Raw genomic sequence first — 18,841 nt, 5'->3', positions numbered from 1 at the left:
ACGTGGCAGTATTTCAGCCAGTGCTGTATGGAGCGTGTTCTTCAACGTCGGATATGTTTTACCCAAGGCTCTTTTGCATATTCTTTGCATGCTGTCTGCCACTGGTGAAATGCTGTGGGTGCAAAGAGCTCTGCCTCATTGCTGCTGTGCTGCTTATTCTGTTTGGTTTACTCACCTTTTATTTCAGCGATTCAAACACCAGGATGGACTGGGGCATGAAAACAAATGTGGATTTCCTGTGGGTCAGTGTGATATCTCCTGCTGTAGCAGTCATGGAGACTTCGGCTGGATGCTGTAACCAGGACTGAATTTAGTTTGAGTTGTCGGGTCCAGGTTTTTGCAGTTACATTTATTTCGCAGACGCCTTTGTCCAATGGGACGTACAAGCCAGGCAAATAGCATATTACAAACATTTGGCTGTCGTGGAGTCTGCTAGGCATTAGTGCAGTTGGTCTGTGCTTCTGATGAGTAACCAGGTATAAATGTAAGTAGTCTAGGAGCAAGAGCTGCACAGCATCTTACAAAAAGAGCAAGAACCTTATAGGACAATTCGAAGGCAAGAAGCACAACATTGCAAACATTCGGAGAACATAGAGACATCATGCTCGTGGAAGAATTCCTGGAACGGATTGGTCTTGAGGTGTTTCTTGAAGGTGACAAGGGAATCTGATGACCGGATGGGGTTTAGCAGCCCATAACAATCAGGGAACCACACACAAGAAATGTCTAGAGTGACGCTTGACACTCCTTAGGCCGTGGAGGAATCTCCAAGCAGAGTTGGCTTGCTTGCTTGATACATTTAGTCGTATGTCATGGTCATGTTTACCGAGCTTGGCGCCATGGACCAAATAGATGCTGAACCTGTCCATTCTTACTTTAGATATGTTACTATAGTTCAGAAACATGCATGGGTTTGTCATGCATCGTGGGGCCTCTTCACCACGAGCTCCAGAACAGCCCATATTGAATCACAGCTATGGCTGGCTGCCATCCATAAATTTTCGATACTGGTACTGTTGATACCTTAACTTTGACACCAGTTCATGAACAATACTTTTTTGATACCAGTTTTACAAAATTTATTTTTAACAAAAAGAAAATGACATCCCACGTTGCAGTTCAAGTCTTTCGTTTTATTTTCAGCTCCTTGGCATTTTAAATGCAGTTTCCGTAACATAAAAAATATTTAACTTAAGTTCAGGGTTCTACATATTGTGAATACATGTAATAGTGCACTGGGGTAGCTGGGTAAAAAAAAAAAACCAGTAGCACAGACCAACTAGTACACGACTAGTGTAATTATGTTATATATTTTATTCTGGGGTGGCGCAGTAGTTAACACTGTCACACCTTTGGGCTGAGGGTTTGAGTGTCCGCCATGGCTCAGTGTGTGGAGTGAGTTTGTTCTCCCAGTATCGTTGTGGGCTTTCCTCTGGGTACTCAGGTTTCCCACCATAGTCCGAAAACATGCTGAGGTTAATTGGAGTTGCCACACTGCCCGTAGGTGTGCGTGTGAGTGCATGGTGGGTGACTGAGCCCGGTGATGGGTTGGCCCCCCATCCCTGGTTGTTCCCTGCCTTAAACCTATAGCCTCCAGGACAGGCTCCAGCCCTCCTGTGACCCTGAGTTGGACAAGCTGTTACAGAAAATGGATGGATGGAAATTAATGTTGTATTCCAAAATCGTACAGAGATTTTTACAGAAACATGCTTGCCTCTGTCTATATTTATTTCTTTATTTGTATGTTCTTTATATGTTTGTTTGGCTATGCTTATACATAATTATTTAAAATCCCCAGTATGGGTTTTTTCCCCCGTCAGCATTCTACCAACCACCTCGCAGAACCTGCACATGTATTTAAGCACAAAATTGCATAAATCATGGGAAAGAAATTGCATATATATCAGGGGTGGCCAATCTTATCGGCAAAGGGCCGGTTTGTATGCAGGTTTTTGGGATAACCTGTAGGTCATCTGTTCAAACCCAGGTGTGAGGACTCTTCAGCCAGTCAGTCCTCTAATTAGTAATCTAATTTAGGAGTTGCAGCGAAAACCGCCCTTTGCGGATAAGATTGGCCACCCCTGATATATATGGTCAAAAGGTATATACTTTAAAAACAAAGATCTGTTTCGCTTGTAGGTTTGCAGAAACAGACATTGATTATTAATCTGTATTGAAATATAGTCTTATGTCATCTGGGTTCAACCTCATTGGTACTAAAGAATTTTTTTGAAAAATAATAAGGTTAAACTTATTGAGATACTGTTCCTTTAAGAAGTAGAACCACTGCATATAGTCCAGAATATGGTTTGGTTTCACCTGAAAGGTTGAGCAGCCCATGAGCCCCTTAAGGGTTAACTGGTCATAAACAACCTGCAAAATGCATACGAGTGATTGACTTGCTGTTCTTGAGTAAACACGTATTGTACTGAGCAAATTCGATAAGGTTTTTGGGCAAAATGTGCGCTTTAATATCTGCACATTTCCAATGTTCGTGCGTGTCATTGACATTTACTCCTTAAGTATTGAAATTTGGTACTAAATGACCAGGCATTTTTACTCGATAGTATCTAATCAATTCAGTCCGTGCCAAACAGTACTGAAATTCGGTTCTCAGCCCTACTCACTGCTAGCCTTGACCATGCAGTGACGTTATCGAGAGAGAGTGAGTGAGAGTGAAAGAGTGAGTGAGGGAGTGAGTGTGAGTTAATGAGGGAGTGACAGTACTTTATTAATTCCTTAGAGGGAAATTCACTTGCCGGCTTCTGTCATTCATGGGTTTTGTGGAGGGTCACTCCTGTCTGTTCCGCCTGTTAATGACTCAGCACACTGTACACCGCTGCAATCACAGCATTGTCACTGTAAATTGCCAGAGCTTTGAGGTCGACGTTATGGGTGAATGATGAAGTTGTAGAAGTTTGAAGTTTATTGTCATATGTACAAAGTACAGCGTACAGGGCACAATGAGATTCTTACTTGAGCGGATCAGATGGAGATATCGGAAAGAGGAAGGGGCATCCTCAGAAGACGGAATCACCCCGAGAGTGAGTGTGCCGCGGGCTCTCAGAAAGCAGCCTGAAATGCCCGCTGAGACAGACTGGAGAAGCCGACTGCATCCTGCCGCGCGGTAACTGGGGGGCCTCCGTGTCTGTCCCAGCATAAGCAGCTTATTCACATTACTTTTCCACATTCAGCAGGTGCTTTTATCCAAAGCGACGTGCATTTTGAGAAAGCAGGGCCAGATGGTCCCTACTGCAAGGACCCAATAGTGAAATCACTCTATTGGCTTTGGGGTTTGAACCAGCGACCATTTGGTTTTGGGCTCAGCCTAACCCTCTGAGTAGCAGACTGGTGCTGATGGTCGGCATGGAAGTGAAGCGTCATTAACGACTGGTAGCACTAATTAACACTCATACAGGCAGGCTGTCAGGGACACACAAGGATCTCGGGCAGGAACTGAATGACATGATCATTCAACTGAATGTTGTTCAGTCCTGCTCTTTTGAACGTTAATAATTGCAATATTGTTTGCAGAAATGTGTAGCTGGAACGACTGTTATAACTACTATTTGAATAGTGTACTGAATGTATGTCTTTGTACTTGCGTGTTTTGTCCAAGAAGTTTAATATTGTGGTCAGTGATTTCCCTTATTGTATGTGGTGTCTGGGGGACACAGGCATCGTATTTGCAGGAAAGGGCATTTCACACCCCGGCAGCTGTGCCTGCAGATGTGTTCTGAATTTAAATTCATGCTAGTACGAGCTAAAGGACCTTCACTAAATGTGTTGATTTAGTTGAGTGCTTTTGCCCTGTTTTTGAAAACGCTTAAAAAAAAAAAAAAAAAAAAAAAAAATCATGAAAAAAATTTGAAGTATCCTCTAAATGGTTTCAACATGTGGGCTTCGCTTGACTGCCCATGCGCCAGGGGTAACGCTAGTTGTCTGATGAGGAGTAACAGAAACATCTCTGCTGTGAGGTGGGGGTTTAGGTGCCACCCAACTCTGTTACTGAGGCGTTTCTTTGGAGAGTGTCTGACCTCTTGTGACGGGGATTTTCACATCTGGCAGACTGAGACCACGTGATGGATTTTGAATGTGTTTTGAATTTCATCTGTAGGAATTAGCAGTAGATGTGGAGTAGATGAAGGTGGTCGATTCGTACTCGTACTCGGTGGAGTAGATGAAGGCGGTCAACTCGTACTCGGTGGAGTAGATGAAGGCGGTCGATTCATACTCGTACTCGGTGGAGTAGATGAAGGCGGTCGATTCGTACTCGTACTTGGTGGAGTAGATGAAGGTGGTCGATTCGTACTCGTACAAGGTGAAGTAGATGAAGGCGGTCGACTCGTACTCTGTGGAGCAGATGAAGGCGGTCGACTCGTACTCGGTGGAGCAGATGAAGGTGGATGGCTCGTACTCTGTGGAGCAGATGAAGGCGGTCGACTCGTACTCGTACTCGGTGGAGCAGATGAAGGTGGGCGGCTCAGACATGGGTTAGACGTTGGACTGAGCATAGTGGTCTCACATTTGTCTGCCCTGAACATGTCTGAAGGGGAACATTACCCTGGAAATGCCGACTGCTGAGGTTTGAAATATTGTGAGCTGAATTAGTTATGAGCCATATTAAGAAGGCAGTTTAAGCTTTCAGTGGGACTCAGACACCAAAATGTTAGGTTTTTTGGTCAGTAATCCCTCTTGGCATCATTAGGCCATGTGGTCAGAGGCTGATTGATGCTCCGTCCAGCTGGTTTCTGTTGGAGAAGTAATGATCTTCACTGTTATAGAAATGATGACGTTCTAGGAAGCGTGATGCCAGGGGGACCTGAAATAATTTCCTCCGTAAAGAATAACATTCTTCACATTCCATTCGATCATGACAGACTCCCTTTCCGTCTGCCAGGCATAATGTTTTCGATAACATCCCTGGTTTTTGTGTGGCTAAAGTAAATCCCATACCCAGGATTAATTTCCGGAGCTTTACAGTCAGTCAGGTGATTTCTGGTGTTTGCACTTGCTTTCAGTGAGGGCTTCTCTCTCTCTTTATCCAGTCCTTTTAAGTTTGTTTACAGGGCATTGCATTGCAGCTGGCCTGCAGCGTTCTGGTTATTTATTTATTTTTTTTGAGCTGAGTGAATGAGCATTTGTCCTGTTGCGTGCTCGCCTGTCCTGTGGCGCGACCTGGAAGGTGTAATCACCTGGTCATCAGACCCTGCCTCCTGGTGAACTCCATCTAGGCTGAGATCTGTATAGATCCAACTACGGTGGAGACCCCTGATGAGCCACATCTGTTCTCAGGGAAACACAAGTTTCCCCTTAAGTCCTCTGAAACCAGGCAGTTTGTGTTTCTGCTCCCTCCCAGCTCCTGGCACATGGAGCGCCTTGGGGTCCCTGAGGACCGGATTGGGAATCACTGGTCCCGATTTACACAGACATTGTGATGAAGCGTAGTGGCTGATATATAAATTAGATTGCTGCTTTTTTGTCTGACTTCAGAAGCCGCTGTCCACCTCAGTGGGGCCTGTGTACTTCAGGACAATCCTCTGGTCCTCATGCCTTCACCCTAAGGTATCCACAGGAATCCCCCATCTCTGCCTGTTGAGGGCTCTTGTGTTGTATCATTGGCGTGGGGCAAACCCCATCTACTTACCTCTCCCTATTCCTGTGTGGCTCCGAATCCTCCGCCGATTCTGTTACTCTGCTCTCAAATGAACTGTAATACTTATTTAAGGATTTTTTTTTTTGGTCCATTTGGAATGGCTGTCTCATCAGTCCAATCCAGGTCGCTCATTTGCTCACCTCTGTCTGTCCTTTCCCACTTCCTGGCCCCTCCGGTGCCTCTGATTGGCTCTGCTGCCTTTGATTGGCTCCGCTGCCTCTGATTGGCTCTGCTGCCTCTGATTGGCTGTCAGAATGCTCCTGAACTGGGCTCGCTTGACACCTGGTCGATTTCGAGTTACCGCTCTTCGTGTTTCAATGAGCTATTTCCGGACAGCTCTGTGATCCATCAAGCTCGCTGTTTATCTGCAATCCGTGTCGATGGGACAGGAACGCGCTCCATGCTGTGATTAATGGCAGCTCGACCAGGCCCGACTCACTGCCTTTCATCCTGTGATGTTGTCTAGCAGGTGGATGTTTGTCTGGCTAGAGCAGCTATTTTTTAGGTATAATTTTAAGGTGGTGACGGCTGAGAACCTCTGGACGGTATCAAGGGCCTTTAGAAGCAGAAATTCGAGCTTCCAGTGTTTAAGGTCGAGAGAAGGGACTAGCATGGATGTTTCTTGAGAATGCTTCAGAATATTATTATTATTATGCGAGGTGTGTGGGGGAGGGGCTGCCATCTGCCTCGGCTAGCAGACAGAGGTGGCACCAATTATCAGCCATAAATTGATTGTCTTGACCTCCTTCCCGAAAGCCATACTTTAGCCTAACCCTGACCACTCATTCTCTATACTGCCCCCTACTGGTCCTCTGTTTGAACACATCGCATTTTAGGAACCCTTTCAGGTTGCGTGCGGCCCAGAATTTCTTTGTGGCAGATATTACAATGATGGAGGGAGCTACAGGACACCTGAGCTGTGATGGAGTAGTCCGCGTCTTTGTAATTATAGATCCATGCTATTCTGGTTGGAGATGTTGGCTGCTCCATCATTTTGTAGTGAGCTGTGAGCTGTCTGTGCTCTTTAAGGATCAGCAATTCGCCCATGGAAGGGTCCAACACTGAGAGAGGGAGAGAGAGAGAGAGAGAGAGAGAGGGGGGGGGGGCATGTAAGGCCACTCTGCGGTCCAGGTGCCCTCCCGCAGCGACCGGAGCTGGCTTTGGGTATCAGCACCGTAGCAGGCCAGCAGACCGCTGCCGCGATGTAAACATAAACGTTGCTGTTTGAACTCATCTGAATCGGCTGCTGTGATAAGCTTGAACCCCGGTTCTGTCACACTTGGGACCCAACAGCTGGACTGAGAGAGCCGCAGATCCGTTTCTGCACGATAGGAGCTGCAGGACACTCAGGTTGGAACCTCTGGACCTCACAGCTGCATAGCCTTCTGGGATATGTAGCTGGGTATTTTGTGAATTTTCAGCAGATTATGAATGTGGTATAATCGCCATCTGTGCTGCCCTGAACGCAGGGTAAAGAGTCTGAACCCTGGACTTAGATACACCACCTGCAGATGTTTACCTGAGCAAAAGTGGGCCATTTGCCGTCTCAGTAGGGATTTCCACATATTAAACTGCTCTCCCAGCATGCAGCTATGTTGTGTGGAACAAGGGTTTCCAGTATTCCATCAGGGCATAAAAACTGGGGTTTAGGGGAGGGGTTGCTTAATATTCAGAAATAAACTGCAGTTTTCAAACCATGCTTTTTTTAATGGCATGTTCTGATGGAAATATAAAAATAAGGAAACGGCTGAACTTATCTGGCCCGCAAATTTCAACTGGTCCATGAAATTTGCACGAGGTGTGCTAGTCCACAGTCATCAAACTTTTGGTAGCCCCAGGTGTAAGGTTCTACAAGGCTCTACCAGAACCATTTTCTTCTGAGACTGTAGTGGAGTAAAGTTCCATTTTTGAAGGCACCCTAGCGTGACTGATTACAGTAGTGATAAGTTGTGAATGGTTCCGCTGTATGTAGTGTAGACATGAAATGTTTACAGATAAGACCAACGTTATTGATCTCAGGGGGAAATTCTGGTGCGTACAGCAGCAAGGTACATAAGTGCACCGACAAACCTACAGAGCGAAACATGGCAAAGTACAAAGACGGTACCCAGTGCAGACAGTCCTGGGACGTGCGTCACATCAAGGTCTTCTGCTTCTTCTTATGGCCTTATGATGGCTTCTGGCGTCCTCCCCCTGCTGTCCTCTGTCCGGCATCCCCCCCCTGTTGTCCTCCCCCTGCTGTCCTCTCTCCGGTGTCCCCCCCCCCTGTTGTCCCCCCCCCTGTTGTTCCTCCCCCTGCTGTCCTCTCTCCGGTGTCCCCCCCCCGTTGTCCTCCCTTCAGCATTATGAACAGTGTCAGGACTTAACACACACTCAGCTTGTCCTTGCTGCTCATTTTAGTGTCTGACCAGAAGGGGGTGCTCTACTACAGGGTGACTCCAGGTCGGTCACCAGCTGAGCTGACCCCCACCCCTTGATGTGCCTATAAGCTCCACCTTTTTAGTGCTGTCCTGTGAAGTGTGAGTGTGTGGGTGTGTAAGCATGCCAAAAGTTTTTACTTAGTTTGGTTAATTATGGTTAAGGATAGGGCTGAGTAGAGTTTAAGGTTGTCATACTTAGGATTAAGGTTATGCCCATAGGAATGAATGAAAGGTACCCATAAAGGTGGGAATACATGGACTGTGTGTGTGTGTGTGTGTACTGTACTCTCGAGATGTACAGTGTGTGATCTTGATCTGTCTTTTTCAGAATGATTGAGGAAGGAGTGAAGCGGGGAAAGACGATGGCAGAGAAGAGACAGCTCTTCATGGAGATGCGTGAGTCCCCCCCCCCCCCCCCCCCCTCTGGCACCTTCCTGCCTGCGTGCTGCCTGACTTCCCGTTGATGTATCTGCTCAGGTGCCTTAATCATTTTGCCTCACACCTCAGGGGCGCAGAACTTTGACGTCATCAGACTGTCTACGTACCGGACCGCATGCAAGCTGAGATTCGTGCAGAAAAGGTGTAACCGTAAGTACTGGCTTTTCAAATCTTCAGACATTGTTTTTCTTTGGGGTTTCTCTGGGGTCCTATTATTACTGGAATTGTGAACGTGATATAGCGATCTTAGTGACAGCGTTACTAGTTAGAATCATTAAATCAGATGCCATGTATGGTTATTAAAAACCAGATAAGGAACCTAAACAGCTGTTAATTTATTGGTACCTGATGCTGGTTTATTCAAGTCAAGCCAAAGTTTTATTTGACACATACACAGTTACACTCGGTCCAGTTTGCAGTGAAATGCACGGTCGCTCTAACTGCAAGACTATGAAATAGGGGACAAAAGTATGAAGAGACAATACATTAGACATTTACCAATACACAATGAACAATAATCATTAATATCCATGGTGTGCAAATGGGCAGTAGGAAATGAGTTCTTCCTGACGACTGCGAGCTGCTCAGCAGGCAGTGAGGCAGGAGCCCCGTTCTGCAGAAGTGAGTCCTTAATGCACTCCATGGCACTTCCTCTCAGTAAGGGCAGGCCAGCTTGCGAAGGAGTGCTATGAGCTGAGGTGGAGAGTTCAGGTCCATAAAGTTAAAATCCAGACCAAGATTTTGTTTCCACCAACCAGTTGAGTACTCTCTGACTGTGACTCTTTATACACAACTGGTTGGTTGAAACAAACTCTTGGACTGGATTTTTGCTTTCGGGACCTAAACTCTCCACCTCTGGCTTTGAGGGTCGGTTGATTATGTATATTTTGAGCGGAAAAGGAATACGGAGATTCCATGTTGGAGTGTTTTCATAGCACAGTTTTATAGCACATCTGACCAACACGTGGAAGCAAGGTTAACCATAGAGTCTGGCCTTAGATCAGGTTTGAGTACTGGCGGTTCCTGCTCACTCATTGTGTAGACCACACGGCTTAGCACTCTGATCTCCAGGGCGTTCGACCGCAAGATGACTGCGAGATGAGCCCAAGCTGAATGTGAGTTCAGGCCGGATGAATGTCATTCTATGCCTGCAAGCAGCCGTGGTTCAGAATTAACACCGTTTCCTGATTTGTGTTTTGTGGCTGTATCTTGTTGATCTTGTTCGCTTCCAGCTCTCTCACATGAACGGTTTTATGCTCATGCGTGATGGACATTCCTCCTCGCCTCTCTGTAGTCCACCTCGTCGACGTCTGGAACATGATCGAAGCCTTCCGAGACAATGGCCTGAACACACTGGATCACAACACTGAGATCAACGTGTCCAGGCTGGAGACCATCATCTCCTCCATCTACTACCAGCTCAACAAGCGTCTGCCGACCACACACCAGATCAGCGTGGAGCAGTCCATCAGCCTGCTGCTGAACTTCATGGTGGCTGCCTATGACAGGTGAGAAGGCCTGCTGAGACCCCAGGGACCAGAACCACATATGAACGTTCACAGAACATTCATTCATTCGTTCACTGTACAACCCACCATGCAATACTACTTATTTGCTAGAGAATTCCGTGCAATACTTTCTCCAACATCTTGTTTGTCTTTTATTTATTGTTACTGTTTGTTAATGTGTAAATGTCAAGTCATATCACTTTATTGGCATTTCACACACACAAAATGAAATTTTGCTGTCTAAATTTATGGTTTGTGCTACTGTAAACCTGCAGTTTCCTTCAGGATTATCTGTCTGTGTCTCTGTCTATCCTGATCGAATCTGATCTGTTTAACCTCGGTCCTTGCTCTGTTGCGGCCAGGATTCTGTCTGAACAAATCTCCCGGCCTCTACTCCTCTATTCGAGGAGTCCCGTTTGATATGGTAACCATCTGAACGTGTGATGTTACCGTCTCATCTCTGGCGAGAGCTCGACGCCACGCTCTGTTTGATTTCTCCTTCACAGGAGCGGGTGGTTTTATGAGTTAATTGGTGGTAAAGGTTGCGACACTGTGTTCTCCCTTGTTTTTTTGAAGTACTTATAATTTATACCCTACAGCCACATGCCCCCCCATCTGATAATAAATCTCAAACATCAATCACAGGAGGTGTAACAGGGTTACAAATGCTAAACGCTTTTTTTATGAAGTTTTAACCGAAGTGTGAATATTGATGAAGACACGGGAGCTGAAGGACTGGCAGGGGCCGTATTTAAAGAACCAACCCTCCTCTTCTAGGAAGATGCAAGCTAAACGTAGAGCGACGTTGCCTGACTGGCGTTTTGAGCGGTGCTGCGTGTGGGGGCAGTGCTGGGGGGCAGGGCCTTGCTCGATATTCTCTTTGAGGTGTTGAGGTCTGCTTGTATATGAAGGCCCAGTTTTTGTTACTGGGATTTCATTTATAGGATCTTGAAGATTGTGGTGATCCCAAGCAACTCATCGACACCATGAGGAGACGATGAAGTGTCCTTCACGAATTATCTTTATATATAAACATTTCGCGTGTTTTTTTTGCCTGGTTTTGTAATTGGTGGGAAACCTAGCAGGTAAAATGACACACTTGAGGCAGAGTTCTGTGCCATTTAGGTTCTGGTTATGCTAGTACCACCGACGTATCTCCTAAGGATCCTCTGAAACTTCAGGAGCACAGCTGTGCTGCATCATACAGGGCGATGGAGGTTTGAACCACACCCACCTTATTTATTTATTTTATTTGTGATTATTTGTCATTGTTGACACACCACAGCACACAGTGCACAACAATGAAATGTGTCCTCTGCATTTAACCCATATGTGACTTTCGTGACATAGCAGGGGGCAGCTAATTCAGCGCCCGGGGAGCAGTGCTTGGGGGCGGTACCTTGCTCAGGGTACCTCAGTGGTGTCTTGCTGGTCGGGGATTTGAACCTGCAATCTTCCGATTATGAGTGCGCTTCCCTAACCATTAAGCCACCACTGCCACAGTAATCTTGCTGCGCATGTGTCGCTTTCCGTTTACCATCAGAATGGCGCTGGGTTTTCTGTGACCAGCGTGCATTTTGCAATAAATGGGCTCTTCTACCTCAAATCATAAAATGTCCTTAAGTACTTTTCCCAAACATCAGGCATCTAAGATGGCAGGTATGACCCTCGTGGAGGTAGTCAGTGAGGACTGTGAGGCCCCAGTAGTCTCCGCCCCCCAGCCTCAATAGCCCAAGACCTTGTTCCAAAAACATGCTGTGGTACAGTGATGTGCAGTCTTACCATGCTGTGGTACAGTGATGTGCAGTCTTACCATGCTGTGGTACAGTGATGTGCAGTCTCACCATGCTATGGTACAGTGATGTGCAGTCTCACCATGCTGTGGTACAGTGATGTGCAGTCTCACCATGCTGTGGTACAGTGATGTGCAGTCTCACCATGCTGTGGTACAGTGATGTGCAGTCTCACCATGCTGTGGTACAGTGATGTGCAGTCTCACCATGCTGTGGTACAGTGATGTGCAGTCTCACCATGCCGTGGTACAGTGATGTGCAGTCTCACCATGCTGTGGTACAGTGATGTGCAGTCTCACCATGCTGTGGTACTGTGATGTGCAGTCTCACCATGCTGTGGTACAGTGATGTGCAGTCTCACCATGCTAACCAACAGCAAGCTCACAGATGCACCCCTAGACACTCTGAAGGATTGTGCGTCATTGTTGGGAATTATAGACGAGCCATTTGCCCAGACACCGCCCTGATGAGGCCCCCGATGGTTATACCAGGGCTGATACCGGGGAGCCTTTGTTAGGGAGCCTTATGCTGAGGATGCAGTTAGGCCCAGAATCGCACGTCTTTGATTTTTAACAACCTTTGAATCGTGTCACACGTCTAGATTCTTTTGGCTGTTAAGCTGATCTTTGGAATTAAATTGTTTTTTTTTTTTTGTTGTTGTCTAACGGACATGACTGAGGATAAGTGACTCGATCCCGCTTGCATGTTTTTCAGTGAAGGCCATGGCAAGCTGACCGTGTTCTCTGTGAAGGCCATGCTGGCGACCATGTGTGGTGGGAAGATTGTGGACAAACTCCGGTGTAAGTATCTGTTAGCATGTCTGTTTTGGAGCCCTGTCATATTTTTAAACAATGGCTCCCTCTAGTGTCTGATGCCTGTAATTATATTGCATTAATAAGTACTCTTTGAACATGGGATTATGTAAGTATCTTATAAAAATGGGGATACTTTGATGGACTGGGGGCCATATCCTGAAGCCCCCCCCCCCCCACTCATCACCCCCCCCCCCCGCCACCCCCATACTGGATAACTGGTTGGAACATGCTGTGGTTACATGGGAAAATGGATGGTTATATTTTTTTAAAACAAATGTGTGAGCAGGTTTTTTTTGGGACCATATCAGAAATTAGCTTAGCCTTATTTATCATAACAAGATCAGTGTAAAAATATATATATTTAAAAAGATTTACAGTAGCAAACAGCATTTATTTGTCAGAATTTTGTCATTGCACCAGATGTCCACTGGTAGGCGCTGTTGAGCAGCCCACATTAACTCAATACGGGTTGCTTTGTGGCGCACAAGTTCTGATGACCTCTCTGCATATGTGCTTACTGGAGGTACAACCAGCTAAAAGTACAAGTGTAAATTCAGCACATGTGAGACTTTAATTAGAAACAGGGCAGAGTAAAGACCTCACTTACAGGAATACTTCCTCTGGCCATGTGATTACTAATGTTGTCCTGTCTTATACTGTGTTTAAAGTAAGAAGCAGTTGTTCACGGCTACTGTGGTAGACCATCAGTGTATTACTAAGTAATTTATTATTAATAACAACACATTTTATTTGTATAATGCTTATCAAGGACCTAAAAAATGCTAGCATTGCATAAGATGGAATAGAAAAGGGATACTGTGCACGACTAGCTGATTATATACAACACAAGAATAACATGCCAGATGGTATGGGGACGAGGCAGGGAGTAACCCAGGACAGTGTGCCAAGCCATCGCAGGGCACACACGCCATTCACACTTACAGTACAAGAAATTAACCTCGGCACGTTTTTGGACTGGGGGGGTCAGAGGGGAACCCAGAGGAAACGCCACGACGACATGGGGAGAATATGCAGACCCCTTATACCCACAATCTGGTTTCCAAAGGTGTGGCAACAGCGACACAATCAGAAAAACAATCAGGACACAATGATGAACAGGGCCGGCCCAAGGCATGAGACAACTAAGTAGGCGCTTAGAACCCAGCCTCCACCAGGGGGCGCCATCTGATGAGCCTGTTAGAAAAAGAAGGAAGATGACATAATTGCTTTAATCAAATTTTGCTTAGGGCCCTGAAATGGGTTGGGCCGACCCTGCCGTTGAAGGCCTAGTAGCCAAGACATCACTTCTGTGTCGCCCTTTCGGAGGATCATATACATGTATAAAAAACAATGCAGCAGCTCTTTGAGCTCACACATGATCGTTGTTTATGTGATACAATGTACCATAACAATGAATATTAACTCATGTTGCATACAGTAGGTATCATGTATTATATATGTGCTTTGGTGCTGTATTTGTAAACGTGCACGTGTGCCGGTCGCACCATCTGTCTGCAGACATCTTCTCCCAGATCTCCGACTCCAGCGGCATGATGATCTTCACCAAGTTTGACCAGTTCCTGCGGGAGGTGCTGAAGCTGCCTACCGCCGTGTTCGAGGGGCCGTCTTTCGGCTACACGGAGCACTCCGTCCGGACCTGCTTCCCCCAGCAGGTCAGGCCTCCCCCTCTCGGGGAGTTAGGGAGACCCCGGGGCACATTTGGACCCCCCCCCTCCACACCCAGCCTCCCTTATTTGGGTCCCGATGCCTTTCTGCATTATGGTCGTTCTAAGTGACTCTGCTTGTGTAACTCTAACTATGGATCAGAAAACAAATATATTGGAAGAAACTCTGTCTCTGTTTTTATTCTTTTTAGTTTTTTTGTACTTTTTCTGATATGTATAATTGTATACTCCATACCATCACCTGCACGATAACACATTCCTTGTTCTTTTTGTGGTTGGTGAATAGAAGTTTTTGGATTCTAAACTTGTCTCTCTTCTAGAAGAAGATCATGCTGAACATGTTTTTGGATGCGATGATGGCAGATCCTCCCCCACAGTGCCTCGTCTGGCTTCCCCTCATGCACCGACTTGCCAATGTGGAAAATGGTGAGTCCCCTGTTAGGTCTTTGGACAGTGCCCCCTTGTGGTCGCCTCCAGTGTTGCATGGCTTGTGCCCCGATGCCTCTCTAACCCTCGGTTCTCCTTGCGGCCCAGTTTTCCATCCGGTGGAGTGCTCCTACTGCCGTAGCGAGAGTATGATGGGCTTCCGGTACCGGTGTCAGCAGTGCCACAACTACCAGTTGTGCCAGAATTGTTTCTGGAGGGGCCATGCCAGCGGGTCCCACAGCAACCAACACCAGATGAAGGAGCATTCATCATGGGTGGGTGCTATCCTCTCTTACACAGGGCGCCACCTGGTGGTAGTGCAGATAGATTTCATAGAGGATGCAGCGTCAAACAGGACATCATCAATGCACACGTGTATCATTTTTGCCTGCCTGATGCTGTTGATTAGTCGGAAATCATTCATTGACTGACATCTGAGTAGAACGTCCCCTAAGAGCTTGTGATGTAAGAGCATCCCCATAGATGCAGCCATTTTTAATGCCCTGGCTGTGGCGCTGTGAGCTCCACCTGTAAATAATCGTATTTCCCAATAGATGGCAGCATTGCGTCTTTACTCATTCCGCTGTTGGGTTTGTGCTGCTCTCATTTTTATCGTGTTTGCTGTCTTTTGGTCTATTTTGAGTCTCCCTGCTTGGCCTGCCTGCTGGCTGGCTTTCCGGGCTGCGTGTGCGGCAGTCGGAAGTCGAACTTAGCCTTTGCCCCTGCGCACATTACTCTCTTAGCCGCCTCCTTCTCCTCCTCCTCCTCTCCTCTTCCTCCCCTGGACCTTGAATGTTTCCGATTTCAGTGGTCGTGTTTGTGGGACGTCTGGGGAATAGTCTGCTTCGCGCTGAGGGTTAGACCTCAAGGACAAGGACAGCGCATAACAGTCCCACTACTTAAATAATCCACCGGCCATCTGTGCTGTTTGCTTTTAGGACGGAAGACCTTCCTCTCTGCCCCTCTGTCCCTGTTTCCTCCTAGCAGAACAGCACTGGCCTGTTGACAAAAAGTCTCTTCGTGTATTTTTGACATCTTTATCAATGGTTATTATTTAGTGTTCGGTCCTGTGTCACGTGCATCCGGCCTTATGATCTGAAGGCCGTCTTGGTGTTTCTGCAGCATTCGGAGCTCAGCAGGCAGGCGCATGAATGATCGCTGGCCCTCTTGTTTTTTCCGGGCCTTGGGTTGGTCTGCCACTGGGTGGCGCTGTAGCGGACACGTGAAGCCACGCATGACCCTGTGCCCTGTTTCTCTCACGCAGAAATCTCCCGCCAAGAAGCTCAGCCACGCCATCAGCAAGTCACTGGGCTGCGTCCCGAGCCGAGAGCCGCCCCACCCGCTGTTTCCCGAGCAGCCGGAGCGGCCGCTGGACCTGGCACACATCGTGTAAGGCTTGGGGGTCTCGGGTGGGATGTTGGGTCGGTACCTTTGCCTGTGTTTTCGGTAATGCTATTCTCAGCCTCGACTTCCCGATTACCTCCGTTGAGACGCCAGCAGAGGGCAGCGCTGTCGGCCGGCCTGACCATCTGCAGTCTCCGTCACATAGCCTCGATGTCCCAGGCTGGGCAGCCAGACCTGAATCCTGTATCGGCTGAAACATCTGAAGCCGCGTCGAAGCAGATGGGCGTCGGCGTGATGTTTGCAGCCTGGAACGGTCCTCGTTTGTCTCCAAGTGACTGACTTCCAGATAGGCTTGACGCCTGTTTCCGATGTCTGGATGCAGATACCTTGGTGGTTATAGAGCTTGACGTGAGCTGGATTAGTTTTTGAGGTACCCCCTCAAAAAGTCACTTTACTCCCCCCTCCAATCCCCTTTAGTGTAATGACTGTTTGTGGCCAACAGGGGACCCCAAACGTCAGGGACAAACACTACCGCTGCTGAAGCCAATGGTGCATGTGTTGGCGAGTTCTTTGTATCTGTGATTTCTCTTGAAATACATTGAATATTTAGGGCCGCCTTGTTAGGGGAGATGGTTCCCTGGTGGCGTTACTCACGACTGGGAGAACCTATGCTGGAGCCGACGTCTCAGGCGAGTGGGCCGGTTCTTTTCCGTAGAGATCCGGATCATCCCTCTTCAGGAATCTGACATGCCGCGGCAGATCAGTTCAAACATTTCTGCGATTTTTCCAGCTCCTGGGAAGGAATCAAAGGGGCCCACATCACGACTCTCCTCACCTTGTCTTGGCTCTGCAGTCTCATCGTGTAAATAAACACTGCAGATACTGTCTGTTCGCTGCCGTATCCTTGGCTATACCCGGATAACGATACGCACGGCTTAGAGTTCACTACTGGAATTACATACGGTCTGCCTAGGGATATGCCGGCTCGGTGTATGATTACTACCGTTTGGGCGGCTCCCGCGCGCCTCTGTGTTGCCCCGGCCGGGCCCCCACCTGCGATCCCGCCGTCTCCCATACCCCAGGGCTCTTGCCTGCCCCCACCTGCTTATCCTCAGATCACCCTCGCCCAGATTCTGAGAAGGCTCTCCATCATGTCTGTTGGTGTTTAGGGGCTTGGGTTTGGCGTCTGATTGCTTCCCTGTGTTTTGATTGGCTGACGCCCCCCTCCCCCGCCCCCCAATTAGTTCAGGTGAGACTATGCTGAGCTCCTAACCATAGAATAATTGGGCAGGACCATTTTGGTGAAGCTGCAGGGATATATATATATATATATATATATATATATAGACACACACACACACAGACACACACACACACACAATCAGACCGGTGAGCTTTAGAACCCCGACCCCACCAGCACTTTCAGAGAAGATCACGTGAGGGTTTTCAGCTGAAGGAGAGAGCCAGAGTTTTAAAGTGACAGCGCGCGCCTTCTGTCCATCTTCGGCCATTCTGTGGAGATGGCCTCACAATGTCTGCCATATGTATTTCACAGACTTTGGGAAGGCGTATTTGTTTTATTAGCGGTAATAAATATCTACGGTGCGTTGCCGTTTTATCATGTATACAGTAAAGTGGGTTGCGGTACGTGGTGGTTTAATTATAGTATATATCCAGGCTGTGAGCACGTTCGGTGTAAGAGAGACGCTTTCTGACAGCTTCTGCGATCAAATTTAGGAGAGGATGGCGGGGAGAGGTCTGCTTCACATTCCTGTCTCCTGATAGTCCAGTCCCATTTCTGAGATTCCTTGTCAGTCTATACCGCGATTCTTCACTTGACTGAGTCGGCAGCCTATCATAAAATCACAGAGAATTATGGGTAAGTTCGTCATATTCTTGTGGCACATAAAAATATATCTATACTGCAGATTCACAACGCCTCCATTTGCGGTTCGGATAAACCGTGTGAGCACCTGAAGCTAGGGGGCGCCAGTCTCGAGCAGAGGCCCATAGCCGCTCCACACCCACCAACGCCCCCAGTTCCCTTTTATATAACGCTGACTGACATCTCATTTCCGTCCTGGAGATGCAGCTTTCCCAAGGTCAGGCGTGTGCTGGGAGATGCCGAGCGGTGAGGCCCCCGGCGCGGGTGGGAGGTGGCGCTGCAGGAATATGATTATAAACTGGGTGGAGGCCGACATGAAGAACGAGTCGCCTGATTATTACAGTGTAGCAGCATCATCACTGATCGTGCAAAGAGAGCGTGCAGCATCGTCACTGATCGTGCAAAGAGAGCGTGCAGCATCGTCACTGATCGTGCAAAGAGAGCGTGCAGCATCGTCACTGATCGTGCAAAGAGAGCGTGCAGCATCGTCACTGATCGTGCAAAGAGAGCGTGCAGCATCGTCACTGATCGTGCAAAGAGAGCGTGCAGCATCGTCACTGATCGTGCAAAGAGAGCGTGCAGCATCGTCACTGATCGTGCAAAGAGAGCGTGCAGCATCGTCACTGATCGTGCAGAGAGAGCGTGCAGCATCGTCCACAAGCTTTCTGTTTAATCAACACGGGTTCATTTATGGTTTAACGTCGGTGGGGGGGGGGTGGAGAGGATTATCACAGGTCTTTACGAAAGGGGGGTGTTCAGGGGTACCTAACCGTAACCCTAACCTGAAGAGGGGGGGGTCTCCTCTACTCATGCGGGACCTGCTCATTCAGGCCAACCACTGACATGCAGTTAAAGGGAGCGTGGTGTGGAT

The 18,841-nt window shown here is 47.6% G+C and overlaps 1 protein-coding gene across 7 annotated transcripts in view; it reads left to right on the top strand.

Annotated features, from left to right (window-relative positions):
* dtnba (dystrobrevin, beta a) overlaps positions 1–18,841 on the top strand; it is a 62,795-nt gene that overhangs the window by 14,819 nt on the left and 29,135 nt on the right. For all 7 annotated transcript variants that reach the window (XM_023826562.2, XM_023826561.2, XM_023826564.2 and 4 more), the window contains 8 exons: positions 8,405–8,472; positions 8,584–8,664; positions 9,809–10,022; positions 12,530–12,615; positions 14,149–14,303; positions 14,636–14,741; positions 14,850–15,016; positions 16,006–16,130. In XM_023826562.2, the coding sequence (XP_023682330.1) occupies positions 8,406–8,472; positions 8,584–8,664; positions 9,809–10,022; positions 12,530–12,615; positions 14,149–14,303; positions 14,636–14,741; positions 14,850–15,016; positions 16,006–16,130 (1,001 nt within the window). In that variant the 5' untranslated portion in view covers position 8,405. The remainder of the gene's footprint in view (positions 1–8,404; positions 8,473–8,583; positions 8,665–9,808; positions 10,023–12,529; positions 12,616–14,148; positions 14,304–14,635; positions 14,742–14,849; positions 15,017–16,005; positions 16,131–18,841) is intronic.

This window comes from Paramormyrops kingsleyae, chromosome 19, assembly GCF_048594095.1.
Source record: "Paramormyrops kingsleyae isolate MSU_618 chromosome 19, PKINGS_0.4, whole genome shotgun sequence".
Lineage (NCBI taxonomy): Eukaryota > Metazoa > Chordata > Actinopteri > Osteoglossiformes > Mormyridae > Paramormyrops > Paramormyrops kingsleyae.
Note: the sequence above shows the minus strand (reverse complement) of the source record. Positions and strands in the feature narration are given on the sequence as shown.